Source organism: Anas platyrhynchos, chromosome 8 (genome assembly GCF_047663525.1).
Source record: "Anas platyrhynchos isolate ZD024472 breed Pekin duck chromosome 8, IASCAAS_PekinDuck_T2T, whole genome shotgun sequence".
Taxonomy (NCBI): domain Eukaryota; kingdom Metazoa; phylum Chordata; class Aves; order Anseriformes; family Anatidae; genus Anas; species Anas platyrhynchos.
In genome coordinates this window covers 24,645,367-24,660,850 of record NC_092594.1, presented here as the reverse complement: position 1 = coordinate 24,660,850, position 15,484 = coordinate 24,645,367, and the positions used below count along the sequence as shown (strand labels likewise).

Genomic DNA, 15,484 nt, shown 5'->3' with positions numbered 1-15,484 from the left:
ACTGCACCTTGATTAATGGTGGTATCTGCTCTATTTAATGGCTAGTTATCAGCATCATTTAATCAGCTTATACAAAAATATTTTTGGCTACAATAGCTAAATTTATGCACTGCAACACGATTAGCCGAGCTGTGCAAAAGGCTTTAATCAGACTGATGAGTTCTCAGATTAGTCCTGGCTCAAGTTCAAATTGCAGCTCTGAGTAACCAGTATTGTACTTGAATTTTGCTCATGTTTATAAACACTCTATACAAGAGTATGGTTGTCTGGATATCTGCAAACTTCATCAGGCTGCAGCTCACGAGGCATTTTGAGTCTGAGCCTGAATATTTGGGATAGTGCATATTTCACAGGGAAAGACAGAGCACTTTCCATCCCAGACTAAATCAATCTCACAGCATCAGGAACATCAGACCTTTTCAACCAAAGCCATTTGTCATAAGTTCCTCAGGGAAGAGCAGAGGGCGATGTGGCTCCCAGAGCTCCACGCAGTGATCTCTAACGAGACAGTAACTTCCCCAGGTCATTCAAATGAACGAGCAGACTTACAGCCACTCAGAGCTGTGCAGGAAACCAAGAGACCATCCTCCTGTTTCACAGCTCCCCAAGCTCATGCTTATTGCTCATCAAAGCAATTAGGCTGCTACCCTATTCCCTCCGTGGCTGTCAGGCTACAAATCTAAGCCAGCCAGAATTGCACTTCCCTCTCTCCCCCTCCATAATTCAAGCAGTGTCCAGCAGGGGAGATCCTGAGCAGATTTGAAACATTGGTTTTACATCAGCGGGGCACTGAGACATTTTAAATCTTGAGCTATCACAAGATGGAAAATAAACAAACAAACAACAAACCTCTGCTGAGCTCTGATAGAATAAATGATCTTGTTGGGAAATGTAAAGTCCTGGGATTATGCCCATGAAGAGGATCTATAAAAACCTGAAGAGCAAATGTGCAAGGAAACATCTCTGCACAGCAGTAAGAATGAGAACAGGCTTCCACCTTGCGGGCAAGTAAGGCCATTTTTAAGCCAGCGTCACATTTTGAAGTTGGTATCACTAGCTTGCTGAAGCCAAGGAGGTGTTCAAGACATGCAGGATCGGTTCCAAAGCTCTTTTGGAACAAGATTTCAGAGTTATTTATTACGTCCACAGTAAATGTACTACTTGTTGCAGATACAGATCAGTAGCCATGGGCACCAATAGCAGCGCTGTTCCTTAAAATAATTTATGCTTTATGATCAGAGCAAGAGATATAAGATGCATTTAAATTGAAGGGACTTCAGAGGCTTTTCTCACTATAGTTAAGGAGAGCTTACTCCACCCCTCCCCATCTATTGCTGGCTTCCTCCATGCATGAGTGATCACATTGCATCAAGAAGGCTTTGGCAAAACCTAAGAACAGGTAAGCAAGTCTGCCAGCAAAGAGACCCAGATTCACAAGGCCCCCTAGCCTGAAGGCTCAAACCCACCCCTGGTCCTTTAAAGCGAAGTGCTCAGAGAAAGGCAAGGCTCGGATGACAACTCTCCCTTTCTGCTGAAGCCATCCTGCTATGAAAGCCTGATGCGAGCAGAGAGGAAAAAGTGAACAGAAAGGAACCTGACCCTGTAGCCATCTGATGAAGGGATGGGGAGTCCTGCACCCATGTCCCTGTGGCTGGAGTTCCATACTGATTTTATCCAGAAAGCCTACACTAAAAAAAATGTACACACCAGCCACCTTCATGACAGGGTCCGTGCCCCTTTCCCTCCTCCTTTTACTTATCTTCTGGCAATTTCTCACAGCAACATCTGAAGTAAATACAGAGTCACAGAATGGTTTGGGTTAGATGGAACCTTAAAGCCCCAGTTCCAACCCCCTTGCCACGGGCAGGGATACCTTCCACTAGACCAGGTTGCTCAAACATCTCTACTAGACCAGGTTGCTCAAACATCTCCTACTGCCTTGATAATATCTCTTTCCTCCCTCTTATCACCAACCCATTGCATTCAATCAAAAAAAATGTAAATAATAACTTGTGTATTCCATTTTATAAATCAATGTAGATAGCTTAAGCTAAATTAATTAAATTAATGTCACTGTTCTCTTACCTGATATAAACATTCTTCACAGCTTGCACACAGAGGAGATGTACTGATTTCCTATTTCACTGATCTATATCTATTTTAAAATTCCAGCATCCTTGAGCAGTGATTAAAAACAAACAAACCTAGTTTGCAGGTTAAAGAAAATTTTCTTATCTGCTTTACCTTGAGGGCTTTCTGTGCAGCTTCACTTGATCCAATAGCAATCAGGTTTGGTCCAGCCATGCTGCAAAAACTCTTCAGGTGCAAAGAATCATGAACGGGGACTGTGGAGACAGCATAATCCTGTACAAGAGCAAAGAATGGTTGCTATAATTATTTTTAATTAGTCCTATTTCCATAATTATATTGAGACATTCCATAACTAATTGTACTCTCTGCAAATTAGCGATAGCAACATATCCCAGGGCACAATGTCAACTGTTTAAGTACAACATACCCCTCTGGACCAGCGTGTCTTGTGCACTGGAGTAAAATGCAGAACATTTTCATAATACTATTGTTGCCACTGTAAAGCAATGCATTAAAATGCGTAATTAAACAGTATGTACTTAAAAACTCCCCAGGGACAAGCATTAAGAACACGGTGCTGATACATGAGAACATTAAGAACATGTCAATATGCTTTCACATAATAACAGCCTCCCACTCTCCAAATTACTTTTATGCAGTGATCCCACAATTCAGATCTAACTTCATTATCTGTCTCTTTAAAGGATGTTCAAACCTTTTCATTAACTTTAGCATTTTTTACAAAGAAATTCTAAACAAAGCACTTAAGAATATGATAAGTGTCTTGCCCAGTATAATTTTTCAGCTGATCCAGCGGATGACAGTTTGTATTTCCTGTGGCATGAATGAATTCACAAACCTTAAATGTGTCAGCCAGAATTTCTGCACCACGTTGATTTGTCCGCTTGGAAAGACCCACAAAAAATTCTCTGCCTGGAATAGAAAAAAAAAATCACATCAGCTCCTCTGTCAAACAAGCAGATTTCAAAACCAGGCCAACTTTAGAGACATATTGAGGCAACCTTTAATATATTTTCTTATCTTTCTCTTCTTAAGTTGAATAGTAAAACTGAAAATTCAGCTTCAAGGCATGCAACTTACAATCGTGAGCTGATAATTTAAAGCAATTATTTTTTCCAGAAGATGTGTTTTGCTAGAAGCATAAATAGCTTCCTCTCCTAAAGCCCTGCAATGGTCATTGAGTAAGGAAAGAGAACAGCTGAGCTGGATTAGTACAGCACTGATTGACCATTTCCCCCTCCCTCTGAGATTTCCTCTGGTCTCAAGGCAGCTCTGCAGATGCTGGCACCCTCAAGCTCCAGAGGAAATCAATCGGTGCTGGAGCTGTGCTGTGTTAGAAAGGCCTTCCTTCTTGGCCTGCCTCTTCTGAGACCCTTCCTTCCCCTCCATGAGCAGAGGCAAGCAGCCAGTCTGCTGTGATGCTGATCAAAATGAACAGGCTCATTCAGCGCAGGTGGGGAGCAAGCGTATACACAGCTGATGTGAGAAAATGCCTAATGGGCTTAATGACACAAAAAACACTGTCAGGATCTTCATCCTTGAAGTCAACCATGCATATAAGTTGTCTAGCACATGACATCTGGCAGACAACTCCGCCACTTTCTGCATAAACTAAAATGTACTTTTTGTATTTGATTCGTTGAACCGGTGACAATTGTCTGCATCAAGCCCTCATGATTCCTGAAAACGCGTCTGTATAAGCATAGCTGCTTGTAATAAGAAATATGAAACAACTGCAGGCAGCTGACTATTGAAAGCATTTTTCTTATTGGCGTTTTACAAGCTAAAATAAAATTTGTATGCACAGTACTGCTCTTTGTACTGTGTGTACTGCTACTTCATTTACTCAGACATTAGGCAGGACATTGAGGGTTGCACTGAAAATTAATCTCTCGGCTACCTGTGTGACATTTAGCAAACAACTGATTTAACAAGCCACGTGAACAACATCTTGTTATGCAGACAACAGATAACATGCTGTCTTCTAGGCAGTTGGAATATTTAAACAGCAAATTTACTACCACTATACCTGTAAATAAGACATCTCCACCATCCAAGGTCGCGTTTTCATCGACCATCTCTACTATATTGAGGTTAAGACTTTCTAGTACTCTCTTCATGGCTTCAACCTGTGTAAGAAAAAGTTGTTTTGATCAGACTTTGTCTGTATCACTGAAAACTTAAAAAAAACACAACAAACACACACAACTCAAACCCTACCTGAAACACTATCTTTAATAAAAATCAAAGCTCTTTAACACACCAAGAGAAAGATGGACAGCAGAGCCCCTTGTGTCCATGTGTCAACCTCCATTCAGTCAGAGAAAAAAACTGAAATCATTGTGTCCATTTTCTCTATAGTTTTCCACCTTTCCTGAGAACTAGTTCTCTCCGCACTTCTGAGCTACCACATCAGAGAACTGCAAGATCTGTCATTTCGGTGTGTGTGTGCGCATCTCCCATTTCTACATGTTGTCAGTGTGGCTTCTTGCTGTGAGGCTTTGTGTGTGGCAGGACGCCTAGGGCTGCCCCAGCCCTTTTCCCACTGCCTGGTGTCCATGACAGAACTGGGGAATTCAGCTTTCCCATTTTTCTTCTTTCCCAAGAGGGCTGCTAACGATGCTGAGCGCAGAAGCTGCTCCCACAGTTTCATGTCTTTGGCCATCCGCATGAGGGGTTAACACACGTTACATTCAAGCACCACTGTCTTGGTGCCCTGTAATTGAAAAGAAGCACCCACACAACCAACTGCTCCCCAAAGCTTACGACTACACCTTGCAAAATATCAACCTGAGTACTGCCTCATCCACAGGAACGTGCAAACTCTGGTCCCGCACAGCAGCACCTCCGTGCTTGGCGAAACCTCCTTGCCGTGGTTAACCAGAGCATTAACCCATGGAAGACACAGCGAGGGCCTTCTAGACAGCACTGATTTTTGTATGTCCTTTACCTCTTTAACACGATACATTAAGCATTTCTAGGTAGAACACAGGGAGCTAAAGTAGGTGACACAATACCTGTCCTCCAGCACCATGCACCAACAGGGGCTACCCTGGCAGCACAGCGACGTGGGCGCCCCAAGCCAGGCCTGTCACAGCAGGGAAAGCAGGCTCAGAGCAGTGGCAGCACGCTGCATAGCTGTCAGGCCTTCATAGGTGCAGTGCTGACTTCAGGGAGTAAGAGAAGGGGCAGACACAATCCACCTAAGCCCACTTTTGCTGCTCATTTTCCATGACTCGGTTACATGGCACCCGTGTCGCTGCCCCAGCCCTGAAGCACAGCCAGAGCAGGCTGGTCTGCAGGGACTGCCGGGCAGCTGACGTAGGGACCTAAGGGATGCACCGGGTCGGCATCTTACCACAGATCCGCTGTGCTCTTTGCGGGTACCCCTTCCTCTAGCCCATTTGCCCTGCCCAGTCACTTCACAGACACAGCACAAGCACGCTGCTGAAGCACAAGGCTCAGTTTGAGGCTGAGCAGGATGAAGGCAGGTCTCTGTGCCACCTGCACACGGGTTAAATAGCAACACAGGGCTGCACCCAGGAGCTTCCCCAAACCGAGGGACTTGTCCTCCCTGCTTTGAGATGCAGTCTGGAGCGAGCCTGAAGCACATCCCTTACAATTATTAATGTTTCTTTTTGATCCTGTCTTTCGCTTGATGCTAGAATGACTTCAGGCTGCGTCTTTGCACTCGAGTCTCCAGGTGTAGCAGTAAGCTTCACCTTTCTTGGTCCTGCTGCTCCATCTCCAGTGATCTTTAAAATTAGGTTTAAAAGGAGGAGTGGACCCGTGTGGTATTTCAAAAATCAATGGGAAGCAGCTGAGTTACAATTGGAAAACTGCCTGTTGTACAAAATCCACAATGCTTCTTAACATCCATGTGCTCTCTGATACCAGGATTTCTTTTGCCTGTGCAGCCCCACTGTTTGTACCATCCTGGTGCTTATGAAAACCATAAGACCCCCAAAGAAGAAAACAATTGGCTTACAGGGGATAATACGATTGTGCCATGCCCAGTCCAAGAGCACACAGACTCACTGCATTGTGCCAGAACGAAGCAGACCAACAAACTAAAGGCTGGGCACGAGGATACCCTCGCATGCAACTACACCAGGCATTTGACCGGAGCACTGCAGCAATGCAAATGCTTGCACTGCCCTGAGAAGCAGCCCTGAAGCCAGCAAAGTCACCTTGGTAGAAGTGAGCAGGGCGTGGGCTGCAGGCAATGAGGCTGGAGCGCATCCACAGCTCCTTGGTGCAGGCAGCAGCACCCAGGCCCTGCGCCAGCACAGGCTTGGAGCCCTTCTGCTAGAGAACCAATTAAGCAAAGGACCCAGCTAATGAGAACAGTGAACAGTAAATACTGACCTCAGAGTTGTCATTTCAACCATACGTGTTTTAATTACCAGGTGCCGATTACAATTTAACCACCAGGCTATGTCAGAGATGCCTCAAATTGTTTCTTTATTTAATTTGCAGAGGTTGATGCAGCTGTGGCATAGACATTAAGGGAAGTTATCACATCTGTAAGTTGTCCAAAATCACTGAAAACTGGTTTAATTTGCTCTGTAATTGTTCCAGTCCTTGCAGATATACATAAAACGCTCAAGATGTTTTTCTCCCAGGGCTGTGCTCATTTTAACTTACAAAACCAAATTTAAATAAATAAAACGATTGCCGTGTAAATAACTGGATCTTTTTTCCATCATGGTTGTTTATGGATTCAAGTCTATGGCTCTGTGTTTTGTGAGGTTTTTAAGCAACCAGTGGAATTTCCTAGAGTTTTAATTAGAAAGTGCTGTTCACACACCTAGTGACATATGCTAGGAATCTCTTTCAATATCTGCAGCTTACGTAAAATAAAAAGAAGGCTCAAGTTACTGTTATTTATTTTTTTTATACGGACAACACCAGGAGCTTCATTCAGTAGAAGCAAAAATGGAAGAAGGAGCACAAACTGAGACAGAAAATTGGAGGGAAGACAGCATTATCAAAAAGACTATTGGGAGAAAAGGATTCATAAATACAGTATTCTGGAAAAACAAAACCAAAAATGACCAGCCCTTCTGCTTTTGCATAGAGCTGAGTTTCATGCACAGGGAGGGCGCAGACTTGCATCACCTGCACCACAATGACATATTCAAAGCAACACTGCAGTCCCCAGCAGGCTCTCCAATACAGCACGTTCAGTGTCAGTGCTTGTCACCAAAGACACATGACCTGCACCATTCAGCGACAGGGTTAATAGGTGGTAAAGTCCACACAAGCTGCTTGAGTCTGTATCTCATTGCAAAATGGAATCAAGAGCTTGGCTCCATCCTTGAGCCTTGGTGAAAGTGTTTCCAAATGAGGAAGGACTGTGTCACTCAGTGCAGCTCCTGCACAGAGAGAACACAAGGTGCCATCTCTAGCTGATGAGAGACAAGTGATCACTATCCTCAAGTTAAAAATAGGGCTGCAGGAAAGGGGTTTGTACAGAGCCCTCTATCCTTGTGTTTTGTTCTCCCAAAGCAACCAACCCCAGATTTTCTGAGGCATAAAGTCTTAATGCATAGTGGTGGGATTTTACAATGAATTAAAGACTAATTCACAGAGCTAGCTTTGATTTTGAATGCATAACCACCTCTTGCTTTTTTTCCCAGGAAAGAAGTGAAGAAAGGTAGATGGACTAAGTCTTCTGTAAAGCCACGTTACCCAGGAGACAGCTGCAAAATACATTAAGCATTTAGACATGAACCGACTACAAGCGTATTCACTATGAGGAAGAATTATCATTTACTTTTTTCAAAGTAGCCAAAAAGGAAAGTCACCTTCCCTCACTTTATCTCCTTTATTTGAAAAATAAAACGCCAGGTAGTCAGAATTGTATCACACAAAGAGAACACTCATCTGTATCGTTTAAGATTCCTGTATCGTATTATCTCAGGTCAGCTTAAGGTTTGTAACACAATATTGGGTTTTATTGTAAACGTAGCCATTAGTACATCAGATGAGTGTTAAAGCTTGTATGCTTTGTGTGGTGATATTTTTTCTAATAAGCACATTCCTGGTGTGAGACGGGATGTGTCTAATCCATAACAAAGCTGATGGAGAGACAATGGACTTCAGCCAGCTTGGTTCTGTTTCAAGGAAAGAGGACAATAACTGCGTTTGACATTTATAAGAATCTAATTTCCTCGTGCTTTACAAATGGAGCTCATTACCCGCCGGACTGCTGATTCCAGCAATTACTGTAACTGATGTGCTGGGATTTTTCCTTCTCTATATTACTATTTGATGCACTCCAAACAGAGGCCGTTTCCTTAATTATTTACTGGTATTCTGTGTGCTAACCACATTATGAGACTTATGTTATTGACAATAAGAAGGAAACTATCTTTTCGAAGGACAGTGGAAACGAGGAAATGATTTTGCAAGAGGAGCCTGAAGCCAGCACTCCACTATGAACCACGGACTCTTCCAGGCAAAGAAGAGGCCAGCAAAGAAGCTGCCGGGCTAACACCTGGGCTGGGTGCTGGGACTTCGGCAGCGCATGCCCGAGGCTCCAAAATGCCACTGGGTGCAGGGGCACAGCTGGATCTGGGCAGAAGCTGTGCATGGTACCAAATGAAGCGTTCTTTAATGACTGCAATTACCCATCTGCATTTGTCTCCGAGCTCTCAGTGAAAGGGAGATATCTGCAGATCTGTTTCAAATGAAAGGATGCAAAGAGATTCAGAAAGCAGATGATCATCTAGTGAACCAGAGATTAAATTAGGTTCCTGAAACAGCAGAGTTCAGCTTTAAGTGCTAACAGCTCAGTTCTCTGGAGACCGCAGCCCTAACAAAAAGGACTTGCAGCCCAAGAAACACTACTGCATTGTCTCCTGGAATTTTACGTCCACCACCAATTTCTTCAGCACGGTAAATCACAATTATTGGATTTCACTCTCTACTTCATTGTGCTTTAAACTGTCATTTATAGCCATGCAAAGCAAATGTCAGACTCAATATATGCAAAAGTTGGACTATGATATCTCTGAGGTGACTATTTCTGGAGCCATTAGTTCCGAGTTCACGAAGTGCCACTGTCAATATATAATGCATTTTTCAGCAAGGCTCCGAGTGAGGACTATAAATAGAGAGGGACAAATCCGGGGCCAGGGAAGGGTAGACTTCAGTTCTGCAAAAACAGATACCAGTGTTGGTCTTGGTCCAGATGCTCGCCTGTCTGAATCTGCTGTTTGAAGATGAGGAAGGCCTGTCTCCCCCTGATGATAAGCACTGCCATTCTGGGCTTGCAGAGGCTTCAAAGAAAATAAAGCAGCATTGTAATAGTTTTGAGCTTTTTTTTTTTCCTTTAAGAATAACCCAGTACTGGTTATTTTCTCGCTTTAAATAGGTCAGATACACACCCTAGTGTGCATTGATCTCACAAATCAGTGGGATGTGGGTTATGGCAGAGTTTCCGATGCCTGTTTGCAGCTCTGTTGACACCAGAAAAGGTCCCAGCTTTGAGACATCAGCCAGGAAGCAGTGGAAGAACAAGACGCTCCAGAGCTGCTCTTCAAAGCAGATCAAATCACAGAAGAGTTATGTACAAGACAAGGAACATCAGCTTCATCCCAGCAAACAGGCTCCAGCACAGCCTGGTACGAACGCCCTGTAACTGCCATTGCCTCCTGTGCCAGCTGAAGGACTGCAGTCTGCCTTGGCAAGTGATTCCTCTTTTCCACCCACGCAGGGCCTTCGTGTCCACCCCCTCCTCTTTCAGGCAGGGGAGGCAAGGTGAAGACCTGCAGCTGCTCGGCACCACATTACGGGGTGACACGGGGTACTTGTGCCCGAGGTACCCTTACGGATCCCACCCAAACCACTCAGTTCAGAGCTCTCAGAGCACAACATGACCAAACCAGACTGCACCTTGCTGCGTGTGGACAACGCGGTGCTGCTTCAGAACACCCAGAAAACCTTTTTCAGGGGTTCCCTTTTCAGGGGCTTCAGTGAACCCTGCCCCTTCAGTGCCCTAGCAACGTGGAGCTGTGCTGCCAGGCCTGCAAGTGGGGCTCCCTCCTCCCGCTCACCCGTGATCACTTCTCCTCACGCAGACAAGGCCACAGTGGGGACAAGAATGAACACCTAGGTATTCCCAAGCCACGTCCTCAAGCAGAAAAGAGCTCGTCCATTGTTCCCAATACACAAAGCCCACCAGGTACAGGTGCAGCTTTTAGCAGGGTTTGGGTAGTTCCTGATCCATGGAGTTCAGAAAGGGCCACACGGATAATTACCCCGCGCATTACTGCCCACACACTGCTTCTTATGGATCCAAATCCACTACTACTAAAATAGTCTCAAACTGTGCCTAGAGCTGATGTACCTGGTGCTCAATGTCCATGGCCCTTAGAGCACCGTGAGATCAGAGCAAGCACAGCATGACTAGGAACGGCTGGGGAACAGGAAAGATCCAGAGAATTGGACCATGGAAAACACAGGAAGGGACCAGCTGATAGGGGAGGAGCAGAAAGTAGAAGGTAGCCTCCAGGGCTTCATGTCAAGTCTTTATGAGTAAGTCTCCTCAGCTGCACATCAGGAGAGCTCCAGCCTGGCACATCTCAGGAGGTCCTGTGGCAACCTCCTCCCATAGGTGCCCCAAATGCTGGTGCCCCATCTGCTCACGCACATGTACACACACACAGACACACACAACCTTTCAGCAGTGCAGAAGGCATCATCTAATCTCACACCCATCCTGTGGCAGAGAAACTGCAACAGGATGAACTGATAACAAATAAACAATAGTCTGGATTTTCTATCTTCACTGATATTACGTGATTTCAAAACATTAGCTTAAAACAATTAAGTCCCAAACATGTTTTTAGTAAGTGTTTTTCATAATGCCTATAGAAATAAATTTATGTAGACGTAAAATGACCGAAAATCCTTCAGCAAATTCCTACATAGACAAGAGATAAAACATACTGTGGAAAAAACTCTACCCTCGACCACTGTTATTCCACTGATCTGCAACAAATCCATTGTAGTTAGATTTGTACACAGTTAAAACACCACTGAACGGGATGTCCTTGAAGTGTGTCATGTTTTAACAGCTAAGCAGAATGGAAGCACACAAGAACAACTCTACATAGCTCACCAGTAGTAAAGGACGCCTGGCTTTCCCCTTTCTCTTACAACACTTCGCCTATGAAATGTAGGGACACTGTTTCCCACAAGACAGGAGCCAGCAATCTGCTTGCTTACTACAAAAAGGCTGAAATTTCAACCCACAGCAAGTGGAAATAATTTCAATCAAGTATAAATAGTTGACAGCAAAAAAAAAAAGAATGCTTAAAAGATGGAGATTTCAAGTCACTATAGAAAAAAGGCTCGCTAAGATCTACTAAGCATAGAATAAGGTTAGTGGAAAAGTTTAAGCAGTGTGAATGCACTGCCACAGAAAAACAGCGAAGATTTTGCTGGATAAAGATGATGACATGAAATTTAAGTCGTACACAGGCATGCTGAGAAAGTAACGTTCTAAATACTTTCTGCTTACAATTACAAAATGATCAATTGTTAAAGGTTGGACAGAGAAATATCTTCTACTCTGCCTGGACATGTACAGTGGGCCAAGAATGCACCTGGATAAGCCAAGCATTCATTATCTCCCAGACACTCAATATCCCATAATACCCACAGCGGCTGCCAGCTTCTTGTCCACTGTTGACCACACGCCATGTGCCCCATTTCACAGCTGAAAAGTATTTAAAATTCATGAAGCCTGTTGAAAGCTCGACTGTCACATTCTGCTCATTCCACAGGGTATGGGAAAGCTGAGCAGAAGGGACATTTCAGCCAGGGCTATTATGGCTCTTGAATAACCAATATTCCATTAAATTGCTAATAAACCCACTTGAAGATAAGTTGATCACAATCGAACCATACAGTAGCATTCCTTTCCTTTAACGGCGAGTTGTCAGGTTTCACTCTGTACTGTACTAATGTTTCTGTGCCGTTTGTTCATGACTTGACACCGAGCATTCACCATGCTTACTTTGTCCCAAGCCATCTAAATGCCCTATTCTAAAGAGGCTGAAAGATCTCTGGCAAGGATAATACTCCACTTATTTTAAGGTAGGGAACTCTTTTTAAAGGAAAATCTACACTAAAGAAGTGAAAAATAATTATGCCTCAAGCAGGATAATATATATATATATAAAAATATATATATATAGTAACTTCTTGAGTGAGGTGCTCCCAGTTTGGGTGCAGCAGTAAATACTGCAATACTGCTGGGGCTTCCTGCAGAGGAATGGCCTCTGGGGCTTCCAAGTGCCCCATCAGGTTTGCTCTTGTCTGCAGTTTCATTTCAACAACTCATTTCCTCCTCTCTTCACCAAATCTTAGCTTTAACAATCAAAACAAATATAAAAGACTCCTAAAAAAACACTCCAAAAGTGTTAATTTTGCATTAAAGCAGATTTTGCTGAGATTCCTAAGAGTTAATTGTCACGACACGAGCATACTGCCTTCTGATCTTGCTGGGTGTGTGTCATTTTTACCAAGAGGTCTCCAAATTTTGTAACTTCTAAAAGCATATCAACCTCCTTCTCAGAACAGGGTTGAGAAGTTTCCGTTTACACTAGCTAACATTACTCTGCTGAGAGGCGGCTCCTACCCAGCCCTGTCTCAGCAGGGCCCTGGAGCAGTTGTTCCCATCCAGATCCGAACTCTCTTCCCACTGCCCAGCCAAGGTGGGCACTGAGCAACCCAAGGACTTCAGCTGCACAAATGGCAGAGGATCTTCAGAAGATCTGGCCCTACCTCACCTGTCTGGTGGGGAGCCATGAAGGACACACAGTGGTCACTAGCAGGTCCACAAGCTGCAGAGGGCAGCAAGGAGAAGCCAAGTCCCCAGTAGCCAGCCCAGGAGGAGCAATGACCATCGCCACAGGCAAAGAGCATTAAATTCCCTCAGTAACTGACCTTTCACTGAGAAACATCCGGTTGCTCCCTTGTTATTTTATAACGAGGGCCCCACAGGCAGAGGTTATACTAACCCAGTGTTTTTCCCCCTCTAATAATAGGTTTCATTCATGCTTTTACAGAAGTTGACTTGATGGCCTTATTTTAGCTGCGCTAACACATCCTGCAGGAGTGCCCTAAAGTGTGTAGACATATAACCACAGTAACAGCAGAAAATGCGAGTTCTGACCATTTTCTTCCCCCATCTAATTCCAGGGAGGTTCTGCTGTCTGAGAGGTGTCATCCAAGAAGGAATACAGAAATGTGCTGAAACACATAAAATGGAATTAAATCCTCGAAGACATACCAACAGTCAGAGTAGTCAAAATCGATATACCCCGGTACCAACAAGTAAACCAGAAGCGATCCGCTGAACAAATCGGTCATCACAGCGCTAGCTGTGACACCTCAACCTGAAAATAACCTGAAGTACTCTGATACAATACTGACAGGTTTTAACAAGTTCTTAAGCCCTAGAGGAAAATCTGCAGCAAATGTAAGTGACTGTCCTTCTTTAGCTACTCTGCATTCAGCTCAACGCGACCGAGCTGGAGGAAGAGCCCGCCTCACACGAGCTGCTTTTACAGGCTGCCAGCAACAAGAGGAGAGGAGAACAGAGCAGGGAGCACAGAAGCAGCACACACAAGGAGACAGAGCGGCTGGTGCGTTCTCTCCGCATCTGCACGTATTTACGAGGTAGGAAGCCATGCATACACACACCCCCTTCCCTGTGAGCCCGCCGGATGCTGCCTGGCAGTGTGGGAACAGCCTGGGGCTCCCCAAGTCACTGCCGGTACTCCCTGCAGGCACGATGCTGCCCAGTGCTGCCCCACAGGCACTGCTCAGCACCCTGCACCTCCTCGCATCTCGCTAAGAGATCCCTCCAGCCACCTGCAGGGCCAAGCCGTACAGCTCGCAGGCAGGGCTTGGTTTAAAAGCACCAACACCCGCACATAAACCACAGCACTTCGTAACAAACACTATGTGAACGTTAAACACACAAGACAGAGGTCACACCTCCAAAGCAGCGCACCTACGCCATGCCCCCGGCCCTCCCGAGGTGCTTGCTCAGGAAGGCTGCGGGCACAGAGCCACACCATGGGACGCTCATGGCAGCAGCCGACTGCAAGCCCGAGTCATTCCGAGTCAAATCCCAGAGGCTGACACTGCCCGGAGCCCTGCCAGCACCACCAAGTGTAAGCCCACATGGTCAGACCCAAACGTGGGGCACAAACCCTGGGCAGGTAGCAGTGTGAACCCAGACCCCACTGAGGTCAGAACCCCCTCCAAGCTGTCCTTAATGTTTTATACAATCACTGCAGGAATGCAAATCTCAGCCTTCCTGTAAGGAAGCCACTTTCCAGGCACTAACAGGTGCTCCCTTCCCCACCAAGCAAGACCATATTGTTTTAACAGCGCTAAATACCACGTTCTGCTAGAAAGTGCAGGGAAATGGGGGGGGGGGGCTGTTGTGTTTTTGATAGGAGTAATTTCTTTGACATGTCTGCAACTGGATTACTGCTGCACTGTGCTGCTGTATAAACTCTGCATTGTACAAATATAAAATGCAAATGGATTTTAAACAAAGGGAAACCACCACACCTGTTTTAAATGTACAGGAACAGCAGAGAACAAAGAAAAGCAAGATAACAAAGTTAAAAAAAAAAACAACAGGTTAAAGATTCCACTTATCAAAAGCTCTTTCAGTTAAAAAATGTGACTCCTAACCCAAGCATACTCCTTAAAAGAGGAAAGTGCTTTGCAAAGCCATCTCCCTTCACGTACTTAACAATTCCATTCGTTGTGCACTTTGCAGGAGATGCAGCTGCTTAGACACCCTACCACTTTGTCTTGCATTTACTTCAGGAAGGGAAATATCTCTGTGCAGGCTTCTAAATGCATATTAGAAATTAGGGGGGTTTAAGCTAAGGTATTATTTAATAAGAGCTACTTTGAAGGAGGAGCAGATCCAGAAAGAACTACTCATAGCCAGATTATACAGTTTGATGACCCACATTTCCTAATTACACCCCCTGTACCTGAGGCAGCATGTGCCCAAGTTTCACAGCATCCAAGCCTCTGTTTTTGCTGGGTGGCCACGATATTCCCAAAGGTTTGGGTGCCAGCACATCTCAGCCCTATCCTCCCACCACCTCAGCCCCTGACATGTCCCCTGCTCAGGGCTATGCCTGTGCCAGGAGATCGGCTCAAGCCCACCACTACACAAGGACCCAAGGCAGAACAGCCTGTGTCTAGGCTTGGGTGGAAGGGAGAGCACATCTGCTGGAGTAACAGCCAGGAGGTGATGATGCAGCAGACTGCCTGATGGCTTTTCCTTTCCCCACACAGCACTACATAAACTCACCGCTGC

The 15,484-nt window shown here is 45.0% G+C and overlaps 1 protein-coding gene across 3 annotated transcripts in view; it reads right to left on the bottom strand.

Annotated features, from left to right (window-relative positions):
- The window catches only part of DDAH1 (dimethylarginine dimethylaminohydrolase 1), a 92,451-nt gene that overhangs the window by 13,758 nt on the left and 63,209 nt on the right, over nucleotides 1-15,484 (bottom strand). For all 3 annotated transcript variants that reach the window (XM_072041620.1, XM_038183371.2, XM_038183372.2), the window contains exons 2-4: nucleotides 4,142-4,241; nucleotides 2,951-3,024; nucleotides 2,245-2,364 (exon numbers count right to left, since the gene is read on the bottom strand). In XM_072041620.1, coding sequence (XP_071897721.1) covers nucleotides 2,245-2,364; nucleotides 2,951-3,024; nucleotides 4,142-4,232 — 285 coding nt within the window. In that variant the 5' untranslated portion in view covers nucleotides 4,233-4,241. The remainder of the gene's footprint in view (nucleotides 1-2,244; nucleotides 2,365-2,950; nucleotides 3,025-4,141; nucleotides 4,242-15,484) is intronic.